At 34.8% G+C, this 18724-nt stretch overlaps 2 protein-coding genes across 2 annotated transcripts; one reads left to right on the top strand and one right to left on the bottom strand.

The window, feature by feature from the left end:
- The first annotated feature begins 139 nt into the window (after positions 1-139).
- On the top strand, positions 140-18101 carry LOC106176656 (cardiolipin synthase (CMP-forming)). The gene is made up of 7 exons (XM_013559126.2): positions 140-605; positions 8807-8944; positions 14203-14332; positions 14916-15001; positions 15228-15296; positions 17107-17198; positions 17484-18101. The coding sequence occupies exons 1-7, from the start codon at positions 147-149 to the stop codon at positions 17584-17586; spliced, it is 1077 nt and encodes a 358-aa protein (XP_013414580.2). The 5' UTR covers positions 140-146; the 3' UTR covers positions 17587-18101.
- On the bottom strand, positions 677-7226 carry LOC106176655 (uncharacterized). The gene is made up of 4 exons (XM_087007247.1): positions 7088-7226; positions 5978-6105; positions 5363-5644; positions 677-2060 (listed from the first exon to the last, which is right to left on the bottom strand). The coding sequence occupies exons 1-4, from the start codon at positions 7153-7155 to the stop codon at positions 1132-1134; spliced, it is 1407 nt and encodes a 468-aa protein (XP_086863373.1). The 5' UTR covers positions 7156-7226; the 3' UTR covers positions 677-1131.
- Positions 18102-18724: the final 623 nt, after the last annotated feature.

Below are 18724 nucleotides of genomic sequence, written 5' to 3'. Positions count from 1 at the left end.
GATATATTTTCAAATACTTGAATGTAACTTTTCTCTTTTTAATAAAGCATTAGATACAATTTCATTAAGAAATTTGACTTTTAGATGTATTTCTATTGGAATATTTACTAAATTCCGATATTTGGATTAGAGAGTAGTTTAGTACTATGGCTGCAGTTTGTGAGTTTAGTTTTGTCGCACGGACACTGTTTAGTTTTTCGAGTCCTTACTGCACCAAACGTTTTGTCCACAGCAGTGGAGTAAACACTGGGAAAAGGCATTTATCTACGATAATAAAAATACATGCATTTAGTCAAACATCAAGAATATATCGCAAGTCTGAGCGATGCATCAAACATTGGCGTTGTCTAAGTAATGTTTGCAAAATTGATAAAATTTCATTTTACACAAGAAGCCCAAAAAATACTCGAACTGAGAGGTTGAACTACGAAAGGAGAAAGTCATTTCCATTATGCAGAATACAAACTCATCCACTGAAGTGCAGTGTGGGAGCATTTCATGAAAGTGCCATCAAAACTAATGATGCTGAAAAGAAGGGGGAAGAAAATACCAAAAATTCAGTTTCAGGAAAAAACATTAATAAAAGCGAAGAACAAGACACTAAAGTAAGTATACACATCTCTGTATATTCTCCAGCTTAGTCACTACAGTCTGAAACACCAGACACAGCCTTACCTGCAGTAAGGGTACCTAACTTGCCGGTACACAAGACTGCGAACTGAGGCAAGAAAACCATTTACAATGTACATGTACTAGTACTGGCAAAGTTGCAGTGTCCGATACAAACAGACCGAAACATCAGTCCAATTAAGGTCAGTCACTAGTGTTTTAGTCAACATTTTACTTTATCTAAAATGGCTGAAAAAGTATACAGTTTTCTATAAGTTTTTTTTTTTTCAATCTAGCTAACACAAAGTTACTGTACAATATCACCCGTTTGATTGGCTCTACAAAGTCCTCACAACCTTCTGTTTATTACACATGTACATGTAACATCATCGTTAGCATATGTATTATGGGCCTCGGCATCTTCTTTGAATGGTTTCCCCACTGGCTCTAGCACAGTGTTGTAGAATAACATTAATTTAAACCAACTGATATACATGTAGCTAGATTAATATGAGCCATCCTTTAACAAGTGTGTCCATTTGCCAATTGTGCTTTTTTAAAAGTTTCTTGGGTTGGGGATGAAATCCCTTGTCCTCCATTCTTGGATGTCACAAGCTCACATTTATCTTGTGTTGAGGGGTTAATATTATGGGGAGAATTCTTCTCTTGAGTATCATTGTTTAGTGGATTGTTATTATTAGTAAGAGGGGGGGCATGTATATGAATATCAATAACTGAACCATTAGCAGTAAAATGGAAGCTATTTGGTTTTGGTTCAGTTAGGCCATTGACATGTCGATAATTTGTTTGGTTTGCACATGGAGAGGCTGTTTTTAAAATGGCAGATGATGGAGGCTGTGGGACATTTGAACTGTTCATGACCTTAATTCCTGGATCTGAGGAACCTTCTGGTGATTCTTCTCTTGATGAGGATCTGTGTGTATGATCTGGAGTTGTTGTCTGAGAATTTGGATCACTCTGAGGGAAGCCACTGTCTGTGGTGGTGGTGGTGGGACTGGTTACCACATCATTATCTTCTCTTTTGCGATATCTTTCTGAATCCTCCAGTGTCCAAGGGGTTGCTGTTTGATTTTTTTCATTTATGGTTGCTACTTGACTTGACTCAGGATCAGCTGAGTGCTTGAGAACCATGTCATCTGGATCCCTCCCTGTTGAAGGTTGAACCTGCTGGTCTGAATGGAGAGGCGGTGGTTGCATAGGATTTATGCTGAGGCGATCCTTGCTGTCCTCCCTTTCATAATTTCTGGTACGAGACTGTCCCGTTGAGGGAGGTGTTTCATCAGGTGAAAGTTTGGACGTACTCTCTGATTCATTGAGCATTTTTGTATTTTCCTCTGAATCCTGGCTATCCTTTCTCTTAGCTGTATCTGATGCATTGAGCATTTCTACGTTTTCCTCAGGATCTTGTCTATTCTTCCTCTTAGCTCTGTCTGTAAAACAGATGTGAGTTGACAGTTGTAAAATATATAAAAAGTGTGACTTTAGAAAACATATATCATTATCCTTTTATTGTACCACCAGCGTTAGCGCTGGCGGTACACATGGTTTTAGTCCCGTCCGGTCCGTTCCGCCGGCTCCGCCGGCTCCGCCGGCTCCGCCGGCTCCGCCGCCATGTTACCGTTACCGCTTCTCCTCCTAGACGGTAAGGGCCCCCATACCCATCTCTTGGATTTAGGTCACCTATAATCTCAACTCGTTCCACGTAAAATTTGGGCTTTGTCGGTATTGGGGTCTAGGTGTGGCACTCATTGCAATGCACCCTTGTCCAAAAATGGCAAAATTAAATGCTAATTATCTACCCTACGGAAGGAATTATGGGAAAAATTTCTACAGACGGCTTTCCAAAAGTCATATGTGTAGATTTCAAATATGCCCTTGGATTTGACCTTTGACCTTTATTTCAAGGTCAAACGGGCAAAAATTTTCAAAAAAATGAATTTTTTTACGAAAAAAAAATTATTTGCGCTGTTATTCAGACACCACACAGACTTAACCAATAATATTATTGGAAAATGTTACCCTTCAGGTCATCTTTCATCTGTGTGAATTTGGGGTCAATCGGTGCATTTTCACGGGTGTAGCGGCCATAAGATACCGAAACTGAAAACTGTCTCTAATTCGGGAACCGTTAATGCTAGAGACCCATTCTTTTTTGCATTTTGTAGAGCATGTAAAGCCCAACACTGGAGGTGGTCTCCGTTTTTTTGTATTCCATACGGTTTTCGAGTTACGCTGTATCAAAAAGTACATATTGGTGGTGAAAGCAAAATGTGCAGTACGGTAATGGATAATAAATTTTGAACTCTGGAAAAATAAAACATAAGGCTTGGCAAAGCAGACAACTTGTGGTCAAAAATGACATTATTTCATCAAATTTGAACTTCTGGAACTTCAGAGCACCTCCCATTTCAAGAATTTCGACCAAAATGACCTTTTCTTTATTTTAATTTATTTTTTCTGTAGGAAATTTATGGCACATTAAGGTAACTCCGAAATTATAACATTTAGTCCCTTATATCTCCAAAACTGGCAGAGATAGGTCCATAGTTACTATTGAAGTTGAATAGGAAGTCATATACTGGCAATCTTACTGTGACCTTGAAATTGACCTTTGACCTACTTTTCACCATAAATTGAACTTTGCAAATTTTGCTACCCTTTTATCTCCAAAACTGGCAGAGATAGGTCCATAGTTACTATTGAAGTTGAATAGGAAGTCATATACTGGCAATCTAAATGTGACCTTAAAATTGACCTTTGACCTACTTTTCACCATGAACTGAACTTTGCAAATTTTGCCTCCCTTTTATCTCCAAAACTGGCAGAGATAGGTCCATAGTTTCTATTGAACTTGAATATGAAGTCATATACTGGCAATCTAAATGTGACCTTGAAATTGACCCTTGACCTACTTTTCACCATGAACTGAACTTTGGAAATTTTGCTTCCCTTTTATCTCCAAAACTAGCAGAGATAGGTCCATAGTCACTATTGAAGTTGAATAGGAAGTCATATACTGGCAATCTAAATGTGACCTTAAAATTGACCTTTGATCTACTTTTCACCATGAACTGAACTCTGCTAATTTCTTTCTCTTTTAACTCCAAACCTGGCAGAGATAGGTCCATAGTTTCTACTGAAGTTGAATAGGAAGTCATATACTGGCAATCTAAATGTGACCTTGAAATTGACCTTTGACCTACTTTTTATCATGAATTGAACTTTGCAAATTTTGGTTCCCTTTTATCTCCAAAACTGGCAGAGATAGGTCCATAGTTACTATTGAACTTGTGAAGTCATATACTGGCAATCTTTCTGTGACCTTGAAATTGACCTTTGACCTACTTTTCACCATGAACTGAACTTTGCAAATTTTGCTTCCCTTTTATCTCCAAAGTTACGCTGTATCAAAAAGTACATATTGGTGGTTAAAGCAAAATGTGCAGTACAGTAATGGATAATAAATTTTGAACTCCGGAATAAGGCTTGGCAAAGCAGACAACTTGTGGTCAAAAATGACATTATTTCATCAAATTAGAACATCTGGAACTTCAGAGCACCTCCCATTTCAAGAATTTTGACCAAAATGACCTTTTCTTTATTTTTATTAATTTTTTCCGTAGAAAATTTATGGCACATTATGGTAACTCCAAAATTATAACATTTAGTCCCTTATATCTCCAAAACTGGCAGAGATAGGTCCATAGTTACTATTGAAGTTGAATAGGAAGTCATATACTGGCAATCTAAATGTGACTTTGAAATTGACCTTTGACCTACTTTTCACCATGAGTTGAACTTTGCAAATTTTGGTTCCCTTTTATCTCCAAAACTGGCAGAGATAGGTCCATAGTTACTTTTGAACTTGAATAGGAAGTCATATACTGGCAATCTAAATGTGACCTTGAAATTGACCTTTGACCTACTTTTTATCATGAATTGAACTTTGCAAATTTTGGTTCCCTTTTATTTCCAAAACTGGCAGAGATAGGTCCATAGTTACTATTGAACTTGAATAGGAAGTCATACACTGGCAATCTAAGTGTGACCTTGAAATTGACCTTTGACCTACTTATAATCATGAACTGAACTCTGCTAATTTCTTTCTCTTTTAACTCCAAACCTGGCAGAGATAGGTCCATAGTTACTATTGAAGTTGAATAGGAAGTCATATACTGGCAATTTACTGTGACCTTGAAATTGACCTTTGACCTACCTTACGATGAACTTAATTTTGATTGTACCATTTTAAGTTATATATATTTTTTGCGTATTTTGAAAATTCTTGTTGATTGCATTTTTATAGCTTGTCAAGCATAAGACTGGTGGCTGTGTCTCTTATTTTGTGTATGTGGGGGTCTATACGAATGCGCTTGCTCCAGCTGGTGGTACAATATTCGGAGGCGGTATCGCCTCTCTGATCCTCTAGTTTGGAAAGTTTTTATGAATAAAACCTTTTTTCAATTGCTGGTATTAAAAGGTATTTTAGAGGTTCATTTTGTTTAAAATTTATTGCATATTGCGAATGTACATTTACACAACTGAAGTATTTCAAGGGTTTTCAAATCATGATAGACAGGAGACAGTGCTGCATTAAGTAAATATTTTTAACAAATCATGTTTTTACTGTAAAAATCAATATGTTTCTTCTTCCAAATGATAGATGAAGATAAAAAGATGAAGATGAGATATTGTTTTCCGATAACATGATATACTAGTACTGTTTCCCTACCTCTGCGGTACCGTTTACATGGCCTTTTTCCTTTTTTGAGGCAGTAGATAAGTACCCCAACAGCAATAAATAATGCAGCAACAGCGATCAGTGCACCAGTGATCACACCTGCCATAACCTCAGGTGCCATTGTGGTACCAACCCCATTGGCTACATCCGTAGCCACAGATGGGATAACCCAAGGTGCCGTTGTGGTACCAGCCCTATTAGCTGTAGCCACAGATGGGATAACCCAAGGTGCCGTTGTGGTACCAGCCCTATTAGCTTGAGCCTGAATGTAACCTGTTGAAGTAAAAAAACATGGCTGTAAATGAACTGTCATCTGTTATGTGCTATTGTAATATATATACTGTATGATGGAGAGGAGAGAATGAGCTCGTTGTTTACTGCTAGGATTCAAATTGGCTTTGGGTTGAAACCATGAAATATTGCTTTCTTAGAAAGTTTTTTTTTTTTTTTTTTCTTTTTTGAGAAATTGCTTTTATTTTGTGTGGTAATGGTAAAAGAAGAAAATTTCTGGGAAATACTTAACATGTTTTAAACCCGTGAGAGACATTCCATTTGACCTGACTTTTTATTTTATTTTTGAGTTAAGTATTCTAAAAAATTACCCACCGGGGCACACTCTTTCACATTCTTTCTGCATGGCATTGGTGTTGACATTGCAAATGGTACTACAATCAACACAATGTCCAAGTCCAATGATATCACAGTATTGGTCCTTACTGCACTCTTCGTTCTTTCTGTAAAATATAATAATATTCAAGGGTTTGTGATGATTTAAGATTTAAGTCATTCAAACTACATATTTCAGTGTCACTGACTAAAAAGACAAGATTCATCCAGCCTTTTTTGTACTGAGGCTGAAGACAAAAGCTACAATGGTTTCCCACTTATCATATTTATTATATCATTGAAATTGTACTGTGACGGCAACGTCAGATGCAGGTAATGGCTACATTAAAATTGGGTCTTATACTGGATTTTACTTGAAACATGGTGATTCTCATTTCTAGTAAGATACAGTATCAGATTAAATTTTTTCATTATCCTAATTAGAATACAACTGGATGAATCTAAACATCCACTTTGAGCTCAATATTGACTAAGGGATCCTCATTTTTTTTCCCAATAACCAACACGACTTGATACATAACATCATTTTCAGACCAAAAAATAGGAAAAAATAGGAACTTGACACCCTGCCAGAGGGGGATAAATATTTTGGGCATGTCAAAAAACAATTCCAGATGCTGCTTAAATCTTTATTATATCCTGGGAATGATGATTACTTACAGTTTTGCATTTAATTGATCACATTCATACAGTTCTTATGTATATATTTATGCTAGGTGTGACAGAGCCTTTAGTATTTTATGCTGTTGTTTGTAAATTGGTTAGATAAATTATTGTTGTTACACTAAATAGTGTTATTTACTACAATTAAAGATGTGTATTAGCCTGGTATGGCTTAAGAGGTGTTGTGAAGCCATCATTCTTTTAGAATTATTCCATTTTTCATATACTTTTTTGACAAAATACCTATTTTTTTCCTATTTTTTGTAAATTTTTTCCTATTTTCATATTTTCTGAAGGTCCGTTATAACTTGACACCCTGATAAGTTATGCATAAGATATATTTGGCATTCCGGTCAAAATAGATCAATGAGTTGGTGTAGCGATATTTTTAGCTGAAATATGCGATAAAAAGAGGTCACAACTCACCTACATACTGCTGCAAAAATTGGCTGTATCAAATGGAGAGTGAACAGGATGATGTTGTAGTTCTTCATGATAGATTTTGTCTAAGTGATCCACTTAAGCTGTACTACCTGTGATTTTAACTCTAGATTACAAAGGAAATTTCCAGTGAGTAATGAGTATACGTAATGAGTAAAGGGGACTTTTGGCACGCCAGATCTATTTTTAACTATAAAAAAAAATTCCTCAAGATCACAATTAGTATACATGTGTTACCTGTTGTAAAAAAGTATTTTGAACAGAGATTATTGTTGCTTTGTATTTTTATTAAATACAGCTAGTATGTACATGTGCCAGTATGTATGGCCACATTATTTGTAGTCAGTGTGTACTAGTACTTGTGTACATACAGGAAGTAGGTCACAGCAATGATTAAACCTAAGTAAACCCCTCCGCTTATGTCAAGTTTTTGTTCAGTGCTCTGAAAGTATCGTCCTTTTAAATGGGACCAACACCTTATGACTTACCAACAATTTACTATTCTTAAATTTTTCTCCTCCCATCTTGATCTTATCCGTATAGGTAAAATCGATTTTGTTTATTAACCTTCAGTTCTTCCTTTGTCAACTAACCAACACTTTATCTGACTTATCAACAGTTTATTTCAATATTTTTTATTCTTTTTTCTACAGATACATTTAATATTTCATCCTTAAACATGTAGCCATTAATACAACTAAATATGAATGATAATTAGTTATTTATTTTAAATTCATTTTTTCTTAATAGCTTTTGGTTTAAAGCTTGCACCCCTAATTGTGTTTGGTGCATGTATTTTATGATCTAATCGCCCACAAACAAGCTTCCGTTTCCTTGAAGACTCAGTCTACAGTTGTTTTTATTCAATTTTTTGACTGCCGCATGTCAATGATGCTCCACATGGATTTATATTTCAATTATTTCAATTTATAGTTGCTATATGAAAGGAGAGGAAGTAGTTATTTGCTCGCTACAATAATTGATTGTTGTTGGTGGCGAGAGCGGAAGTCACCCTGTGTTGCTTGATTAAATACTGAGATAGATACTTAAGCACAGTTAGCAATTATTGAAGGTGGGATAAATAAAGAAAAATAGGAACATGGGTGGTTACACTGTGTATTGCCAATGAGATGGTCTAGCTTGGAGATGGGGGAAGGTAAATTGCTACGTGAATGTAGGTATATATCAATTATAAAACTTTAAAGGAATACAAGCTGTATGATGTTGCTTTCTTGTGTACCTAAGTTTGAAAATAAAGTTTGTTACCTTCTGCTGGTCTTGTGTTATCTTGAGGCGATATTCTTGTGATCTGTATGTGACTCGATCTGCAGTCTGGTTGCTCAGGATGATCTGATGCTGGGCGCATTTGGTGGACGCGTTGTAATTAAGAATTAAGGAGTTGACCTGCGACTGGGCATACAGTAATACCCTGAGTGGTGTAATGAATGCATGCGGCTAGCTGAGTGGTGACAGTATGTTAAACAACCACGTGTGTGACACCCCAAGCACGGGAGACTCCCAAAGTATATTGCACTATAAATGAAATTATAGTCTTCTCAAATAATTTAGTATTTATTTTTTTAAATTTCATTTTAATGTATATATTTCAATTTATTTTTTAAATTTTACTTAAATGGATATATTTCAATTTATTATTTTTAATTTTAGTTAAATTTATTTTATATATTGTATTTTTTTTTTCAGAAAGAAAACATACTGACAGTGCCCAATGCCCTTACAGTATCCAGGATAGTACTGTCTCCATTCCTTGGCTACCTAGTACTGCATGAGAGCTACACCTGGGCCTTGGGATTGTTTGTTTATGCTGGAACAACTGATTGGGTATGTGCCTTTTGGACCATTCCCATAACCTTATTGTACTAGCAGGATCAATCTATCTCCGAGGGGATTCTCACTAAATCGCATTCAGTTTTAGCATGCACGGAAATTAATTACCCCCTAGCAGCTTCAGTGGGCATGACAGAAATTTAAGCTGCTTAAACTGATTGCAATTTAGCAAGATTCCCCTGGAGTAAGATTAATCCTGCTAGTACGATAGGTTTATGGGAACCCAGTCTTTGTAACCTTTTTTCATTTACAAGACAATTTCTTTAATTACTTGTTTCTTGAACAAATCTCATTTTTTGACATAAGGTTGAGGAAGGGGATGAAATTAATTTTTATTAATGTAATATTTTTGTCACAATTTTTTAATTACTTTAGACAATGGTAGAGACTTAAATATAAACACACTTCAACCATTTTTTAAAAGTAAAAGCAGAGATTCCCTAATCAGTGAACTGTTTTATTTGTCTAAATTACACGATGGCATTGTTGTCAGTTTTAGGCTCTGTTCACATGAAAAATCTATTTCTAAAAATCTAAAAATCTATTTGCGGTATCTTGTGATCACGGTCTGTGCCCTGAATACCCCACGGCGTAATTATGGGCAGCGCGAGCCAGTTACTTCCAAAGCTGTAATTAATTCTCGGCCCTGCCATCAACAGTGTCTTGTTTTTACTTGCACTACATGAATGTATTACTGAGAAATATTGAAAAAGTCATCAACAAAATCTGTAAAAAATCTGTAAGATTGATTATTGCCTTTTTTGCATTTTTTTCTTTCCATTATTTGATTTGAAAATGTGGTCATTCAAGTTATTCCATAACCAGTGCGCTGGTTCTAGGCATTAAGATTCTTGTTTTTCTTCTAGTAAGTGTTAATTGCTGTTTCACTCTAATAGCAGTTATTCAAAAGTGAAATAAGATGGCAGCTTATTCTGACAGTTCTTAAAGGTTTTTATGTACAGACACAGATGTGTCTGTACATATTGCCATCACCTGCGTCTGTCGTCGCCGATGCCGATGCCGATGCCGTGCACTTTCCTTGTAAACACGATAAGTGGAGGGCAGTTTTACTTTTTGGCTTTATATTTACAGAGCTGGTGAATATTCATAAAACGCAGGTCAAGTTTGAAAATCAGCATGATCGGGCCATTATTGTAGAAGTTATGCTGTTTTTTCACTTTTCAGCATATTTTTCACATTTCCTCAGATTCAATTCTTAGGCATGTTAACAGTCTCATTATTAAACTAATAAGATACATAAAAGTTTTTGTTTGACATTACCTGCATCTTTACAACATTGTTAGTTGATTTTGTAAAAATGATGGTAAACTTGTTATCATGTATTGTGTAATAAAGTTTCAAAAATGGAAATAAACTCATATCATTGCACTTTGTCAGATTCAATCATTCACTATGTTCAGAATCTCAGAATGGAAGAAATTGGACATTTAACACTGCTTTATTGATATTTTTCCCATCTCATCAATTTTCTTAGTTGATCATATAAAAATGGCAGTAAACTATTAATTTTGTTTTATGTTAAAAATTGTTAAAAATGGGAAAAAAAACATTTCAGAACAGTGCTGTCTTGTTTACATTTTGGCATTTTCTAGTTGTGACTTTGAAGTTCCATGGGCCTGAAGACCTTTGCTAGTCACATTTTCTGAATATCCCTGATACTAATATTTTATTATTAAAAATTGATGGTCATTATGCTGTTAAACATTATGTAATATTGCATCAAAATTTGAAAAAAACCTATTTTGGGCACTGCTCCCATGATGACCATTTAAGAAAAACCATGTCACTTACTGTTCTCAAACAGTACAGTAAATATATATATATAGATGTGTCTGTACATATTGCCATCACCTGCGTCTGTCGTCGCCTGCGCCGGCGCCGTGCACTTTCATTGTAAACACGATAAGTGGAAGGCAGTTTTACTTTTTGGCTTTATATTTACAGAGCTGATGAATATTCATAAAACGCAGGTCAAGTTCGAAAATACATGTAGCATGATCGGGCCATTATTGTAGAAGTTATGCTTTTTTTTCACTTTTCAGCATATACTAGTATGCAACACTGTAAACACATTCCAAGGAAAAGCGATAGGCCTGTTGTCATGAAACTCACAGGAGTAATCTATCTTACTAAAACGCAGGTCAAGTTCGAAAATTGGCATGATCAGGCCACTATTTTAGTAGTTATGCTTTTTTTTCACTTTTCAGCATATATGCAACACTGTAAACACAATATACGAAAAACAGATAGGCCAATTGTCATTAAACTCACAGGAGTGGTCAATCCTGCTAAAACGCAGGTTGAGTTAAAAAATCAGCATAATCGGGCCATTATTTTAGAAGTTATGTTATTTTTTCACATTTCCTCAGATTCAATTCTTAGGCATGTTAATAGTTTCATTATTTAATTAATAAGATATTAAAAGTGTTTGTTTGACATTTCCTGCATCTTTATAACATTGTTAGTTGATTTTGTAAAAATGATGGTTAATATAATTTGTTATCGTGTATTGTGTAATAAAGTTTCAAAAGTGGAAATAAACTCATATCATTGCAGTTTGTCAGATTCAATCATTCACTATGTTCAGAATCTCAGAATGGAAGAAATTGGACATTTAACACTGCTCTATTGATATTTTTCCCATCTCATCAATTTTCTTAGTTGATCATATAAAAATGGCAGTAAACTATTAATTTTGTTTTATGTTAAAAATTGTTAAAAATGGGAAAAAAAAAACATTTCAGAACAGTGCTGTCTTGTTTACATTTTGGCATTTTCTAGTTGTGACTTTGAAGTTCCATGGGCCTGAAGACCTTTGCTAGTCACATTTTCTGAATATCCCTGATACTAATATTTTATTATTAAAAATTGATGGTCATTATGCTGTTAAACATTATGTAATATTGCATCAAAATTTGAAAAAAACCTATTTTGGGCACTGCTCCCATGATGACCATTTAAGAAAAACCATGTCACTTACTGTTCTCAAACAGTACAGTAAATATATATATATAGATGTGTCTGTACATATTGCCATCACCTGCGTCTGTCGTCGCCTGCGCCGGCGCCGTGCACTTTCATTGTAAACACGATAAGTGGAAGGCAGTTTTACTTTTTGGCTTTATATTTACAGAGCTGATGAATATTCATAAAACGCAGGTCAAGTTCGAAAATACATGTAGCATGATCGGGCCATTATTGTAGAAGTTATGCTTTTTTTTCACTTTTCAGCATATACTAGTATGCAACACTGTAAACACATTCCAAGGAAAAGCGATAGGCCTGTTGTCATGAAACTCACAGGAGTAATCTATCTTACTAAAACGCAGGTCAAGTTCGAAAATTGGCATGATCAGGCCACTATTTTAGTAGTTATGCTTTTTTTTCACTTTTCAGCATATATGCAACACTGTAAACACAATATACGAAAAACAGATAGGCCAATTGTCATTAAACTCACAGGAGTGGTCAATCCTGCTAAAACGCAGGTTGAGTTAAAAAATCAGCATAATCGGGCCATTATTTTAGAAGTTATGTTATTTTTTCACATTTCCTCAGATTCAATTCTTAGGCATGTTAATAGTTTCATTATTTAATTAATAAGATATTAAAAGTGTTTGTTTGACATTTCCTGCATCTTTATAACATTGTTAGTTGATTTTGTAAAAATGATGGTTAATATAATTTGTTATCGTGTATTGTGTAATAAAGTTTCAAAAGTGGAAATAAACTCATATCATTGCAGTTTGTCAGATTCAATCATTCACTATGTTCAGAATCTCAGAATGGAAGAAATTGGACATTTAACACTGCTCTATTGATATTTTTCCCATCTCATCAATTTTCTTAGTTGATCATATAAAAATGGCAGTAAACTATTAATTTTGTTTTATGTTAAAAATTGTTAAAAATGGGAAAAAAAAACATTTCAGAACAGTGCTGTCTTGTTTACATTTTGGCATTTTCTAGTTGTGACTTTGAAGTTCCATGGGCCTGAAGACCTTTGCTAGTCACATTTTCTGAATATCCATGATACTAATATTTTATTATTAAAAATTGATGGTCATTATACTGTTAAACATTATGTAATATTGCATCAAAATTTGAAAAAAACCTATTTTGGGCACTGCTCCCATGATGACCATTTAAGAAAAACCATGTCACTTACTGTTCTCAAACAGTACAGTAAATATGTACAGATGTGTCAAAAATGTGTCTGTACATATTGCCATCACCTGCGTCTGTCTTTGCCGTCACCGCCGTCACCGGCGCCTTGCACTTTCATTGTTAACACGATAAGTGGAGGGCAGTTTTACTTTTGGGCTTTATATTTACAGAGCTGATGAATATTCATAAAACGCAGGTCAAGATCGAAAATCAGCATGATCGGGCCATTATTGTAGAAGTCATGCTTTTTTTCACTTTTCAGCATATTTCACATATTGGCATTTTCAAGGTGTGACTTTGAAGTTCTACATGCTTGAAGACCCATGCTAGTCACATTTTCTGAAAATCCATGATACGTATATTTTATTATTAAAAATTGACGGTCATTATGCTGTTAACCAATATGTAATATTGCATCAGAATAGAAGAAAACAATTATGGGTGCTGCTGCCATGATTATTATGGGAAAACCATGTTACTTATGATTGCCAAATGTTCAAAAAAGAAATGCAGGACTAAAATGCAGCCTGGGTTGGAAAAGTAGTCTAATTGGCTTCTTTTTCTGGAAGTTATACATTTTCAAAGTGTGAACTTGAACTCCCATGGGCCTGAAGCCTTAGGCTTGTTACACGTTTTCCTTACATTGGTATTACCTGTTGAGCATAATTAAAATTTGATGTTGAATTTGCAGTTTAACATAATGTACTTTTGCATCAGAATTGACAGTAGCCTATTTTGTGCATAGTTATTTCCTGCTTTTTGTCTGTACATTTGACAGCTTTGCTGCCTTGTTTTTTATTATCACACAAGCAAACATAATTGAAAAAGTATATAAGGAATTGCATTGTCAGTCCATTCCTCCATTAGACACGAACCTTATCTTGATATACGTTTGTTGAACATGTAATTCTTTCAGCCTTGTTATTTTCATTTCTATGAACACAATTTCCTTTCAATTGAATAGAGCAAGCTTTTAAGACCAGTTGACATTCCCACATATTTATTTATTTATTTATTTATTTATTTATTTATTTATTTATTTATTTATTTATTTATTTTCACAGATAGATGGCTACATTGCCAGGAAATTCCCCAGCCAGAGGTCAGCTCTCGGAAGCCTGATTGATCCACTGGGGGACAAGATTTTGATGACCATTCTCACTGTCACACTGACCCAAGTGGACTTGCTTCCATGTATGTATTCACTTATAAAGCTCTTCCATCCACAACAGGCCAATGTAAGCACCAATTTTTGTGTTGCAGTAGTACAGTAATCAATAAAAGTGATAAATAAGTTCTTTCAAACACTCTCCATCTCAGTGCTGTGTACAATAATAATGATAATATTAATAATAATAATAATAATGATAATAATACATGGCATCTGAAATTATTTGTTATTGGGAGAAACAGTCATTGAATTTGAACAAAATTAATCAACTGTTCACAGAGGAAAAATAAAAAGGACCCATATGAATTATTTATGTAACATAAAATGGACGAATCCAAATGAGCTGATGTTAATCTGTGGCACATTGAACAATAAGATTCACTTTGTATGAGTTAATATATAATTTTGCTCAGTTTATTTGTAATATCTGCAAGGGATTCATTTAAAAGTTCTGAAAAGTGATCAGTGTTCGTGATTTACTAAAAGTTAACTTTTGGAAAAGTGAGACTTGTGAAATATGTAATTTATTTTCATCTGTCATTATTGTAATATGAGAATGGTGAGAAGAAAGATAAATGTATAAATATATATTATTTTTTCCTCTAGTCCCCCTTGCTGCTTTGATCATTGGCAGAGATGTAGCTTTGCTGACAGGGGGAATCTATATCAGATACAGAATGTTGCCCCCTCCAGTAAGTATAGAAGTATATTAACTGGTAAAAATGCTACAGTCAATCTACTCTCTAGGATGAACTCCTTGTTTATGAAAGTGGTGTTATGGTACATTAAATAAATTGTTTTAACAATCAGTTAAACTTCAGGATTTTTTTTAATTCTTCAAAACAATAAAAGTAGTCAGTGCACATTTTACAATTAGATCACTTCTGAAGCATTTTTTGATGTTTGAATCTTTTTCAGAAAACCCTTTCCAGAATATTCAATCCTTCATTATCATCACACAATGTGAACCCAACTGTGTTAAGCAAAGTAAGTATGAATTTTTTGTAACAACTTTTTGATTTTATCTCTACAGATCACCAAATAGTTAAGGCCACACTTTTTTATTTTTATGGATGACATCCTGCGCATGCACTGATTTTCGTCCGTTATCCAAAAAAAAAAAAAAAAAAAATCCCCCCCCCCTCCCCAAGGAAGTCGGTTGTCGCAAACGTCATTATTGAATTTGCCAGAAAATGCAATCGGCAATCCTCGGCTAATTCCGCAAGCTCCATACTGTCATTGTCGACTGCGGAGACATCCGAGTAGTTCCAAGTGCGGAAAATGAGCTTTCTGCGCATGCGCATTATCACCACGTGGAAATATGGCCGCTTTGCCGTCAAATTCATCTCTAGCATTAATTTCAAAATACACGACAATTAAAGGGATAATAACTCTTCGTATGAGATCTATATTTCACAATAAAAACATTGTGAACAACTCATAAAAATATAATATTTTCTGTTGTACCACAAAATCGGCAGTTACAGCTATTATTCTGATATCAGAGCTTGTCTTTAGACCACGTGACCTCCATTGATAGCTATGCTCTGTTATAATCTCTTAAGAGATTTTAACAAAAAACCAAACTTTTTAGAAAAAAACCAGGGACTAACTTTGAATGTAAAAATGGATTCATTAAACATTGGTAAGTATGGGAAAATTGTTGTGTACTCCAGGAAAATTCATTTTTTGGCCAAAACGAAGAGTTATTATACCTTTAAAGTCATAAAGAGAACGGGGGCCGTCGTTTTGGATTGGTTTGCCATTGATATTGGACATGGAGATATCACCCTTTTACAATTATACGAAAGGCTGGCCGCGGCCAGCGATCATCGCCCGGAAAATTTCAGTGACATTCTGTCCAAAGCAGCACATACCAGGTTTTTTTTTTGTAGCGAAGAGCGTTGTGGTATTTGGTGGACTGAAGGTCGGACGGGCCACCCGATAGTTGGCTGCTACGTGTGAGTCGAAGTAGACAAAATGGTATCGACCGAAATAACCTTTTTTAGATTTGGTAGTAGGAAGCATAGGCCTATCTTTGCTTCATTTTTTTAACAATTCTTTGAAGTGTTTACAATGCTTTAATTTTCTGAGAGTGCAAATAAAGATACGCTGTTTATTTGATATTTGTTTTATTGATTGCTTTACCAACAGAATGCATGAAATAACCCTAAATAGATTTGGTAATATGCAGCATATATATTCGACTTTTTACCTTTCTACGAAGTAGGCCCTATTCACAATGCTTTAATATTTTGAGAGCATGGATAAAGACATATTGTTAGTTTGATACGTGTTTCTGTGGTAAATTAGTGTTTCCAGCTGTGTACTGAAAACATAACTTTTCTTAAGCAGTTTTTTTTTTTTTTTTTTTTTTTTTTTTTTTGACTTTTTTTTTTTTATCGCCCGCTCGCACCGATGTTGGGGTCCCCAGAGGATGTCATCCATAAAAATAAAAAAGTGTGGCCTAAGCAAAATAACAGAAAACTAGAAAAACATTCTGAGAGCACAGACCTCTGCCAAGACAGCGATTTTTGATTATTGATTGATTATTGATCCACCAAATAATAATAATCTCTTTCTTGGCCCACTTCTGACAGTTCCTGAAAATTTCATCAAAATCTGTCCATAACTTTTTGAGTTATGTTGATGACAAACAAACAGACAGATAAACAGGGGTGAAAACATAACCTTTTTGGCGGAGGTAAAAAGAATAGGAAGGGGGAGACAGAGTTGAACATTTATTTTTGGATATACAAACCAAGTTTTCATGAAGTGTAAATACTGTTTGTTTCAGTTTAATACATTTTGCCAAATCTCACTGATTGCTGCTACACTCGGAGCTCCAGTTTTTAACTATGTGGATCATACAGTATTGCATGGGATGTGGTAGGTTTTAATCTTTTATTTATTTATTTATTTATTTATTTATTTATTTATTATTGGAAATAAACTATAGTCAGAAGTTACAGAAATGTTCCTTCTTATACAGTGACTGTCATACAATTTCTAAAGTATTCAACTGCAGTGTCTTATGACTGTCTTGCTACCAGGTTCCTACTATGAATTTACTAGTAGATAAATATTTTTAATGTTTTTAAGAGTTTTTCTGAGAAAAAGTAGATTGTGAAAATCATGAAAAATATGAGTTTTTCTTGTTTTATTATTATATAGGTATGTGACTGGGGCAACCACTTTGCTGTCTGGGTTGAGCTATGTTTATAGCAAGGACACTTACTCTTCAATTCAAAATAAAAATTCTACCAAGGAAAGGTAGCACAGTGGGATAAATTGAATGAGCATGACACCTCTTCAAGAGACACTTTTACTGTGGTGATTATTTACCTTGTCAAATATTCTGGTGTCTGTATGGGTGTCATGGCACTGTAGTAAACAGACCTAAACAGAAAAAGAAATGTTGCTGTTATTATGAGTTTTGCTAGTAAATTATAACTTTGTGTTTTTGCAATCATATCAGTGAGCCTCTGATATAAGAAACACTGTTATTCCTGTTTAGAAAGTATTGTTTCATGGTAAAGAATCTAGACCAGTTAAAGATAACCAACTGTTAAGCAGATTTGAATGTTGTTGAAGCCTAAACAGCATACTATTAGTTTAAATTTACTGGAATGAATTAACAAGTGTTTTGTAGCAAGTTAAAAAAAAGTTGAGACATTGCTGAAATGTATGAAAATAAGTAGAATCTGGTAATTGAGAAAAACAACCGAATAAAAGCACAATTAATGGCAACAATCTGTCAAGTTTTAAGACGTTGCCTACATGTTACATTTATATTCTGTCTTAAACCTTGTCTTGAAACTTTTTTCTTCAATATCGTCATGATTGAAATTGTAATCACGGTGCCTCTACGCAGTGTGTCGTTATGTCATTGCGGGACTGATAATCATTATTCCAATGTGAGGGTGTTTAGTGTTTTAGCCCGACATTTTGAATGCTGCCTAACATGTACATGTCCTTTTATTTGACATTATATCTTGTGATCATATCACACTCAGCCGCACTTAAGAATTTTTGTTTTGGTAATTTTTTCTGTACCACTGTTCTTCAACTTCTGGATTATTAGTACCGCCAGCGTGTACGCTGGCGGCACTTATGGTTTTAGTCTCGACCTGTGTCGTACGGCTCTGTCGGCTCTTCTCCTCCTAGACCGCACGATCCCATGCCCCCATCTCTTGGATTTAGGTTACATATAGTCTCACTTGAACCCCCTGTTTTTTTGGTCTCAGTCAGTGCATTGGCCTGGGTGTGACGCTCATGGAAATGCACCCTTGTCAAAATTTTTGAAAATTCAATGCCAAATATCTCCTAAACTGAAGGAATTATGGGAATAATTACCATAGAAGTCTGACCGAAAGTCATATATGAGGATTTCAAATATGCCTTTGAATTTGACA

Source organism: Lingula anatina, chromosome 2, assembly GCF_051362555.1.
Source record: "Lingula anatina isolate TDL-2025a chromosome 2, LinAna3.0, whole genome shotgun sequence".
Lineage (NCBI taxonomy): Eukaryota > Metazoa > Brachiopoda > Lingulata > Lingulida > Lingulidae > Lingula > Lingula anatina.
The sequence above is the reverse complement of the archived record's forward strand: the minus strand, read 5'-3'. Positions and strand labels throughout refer to the sequence as shown.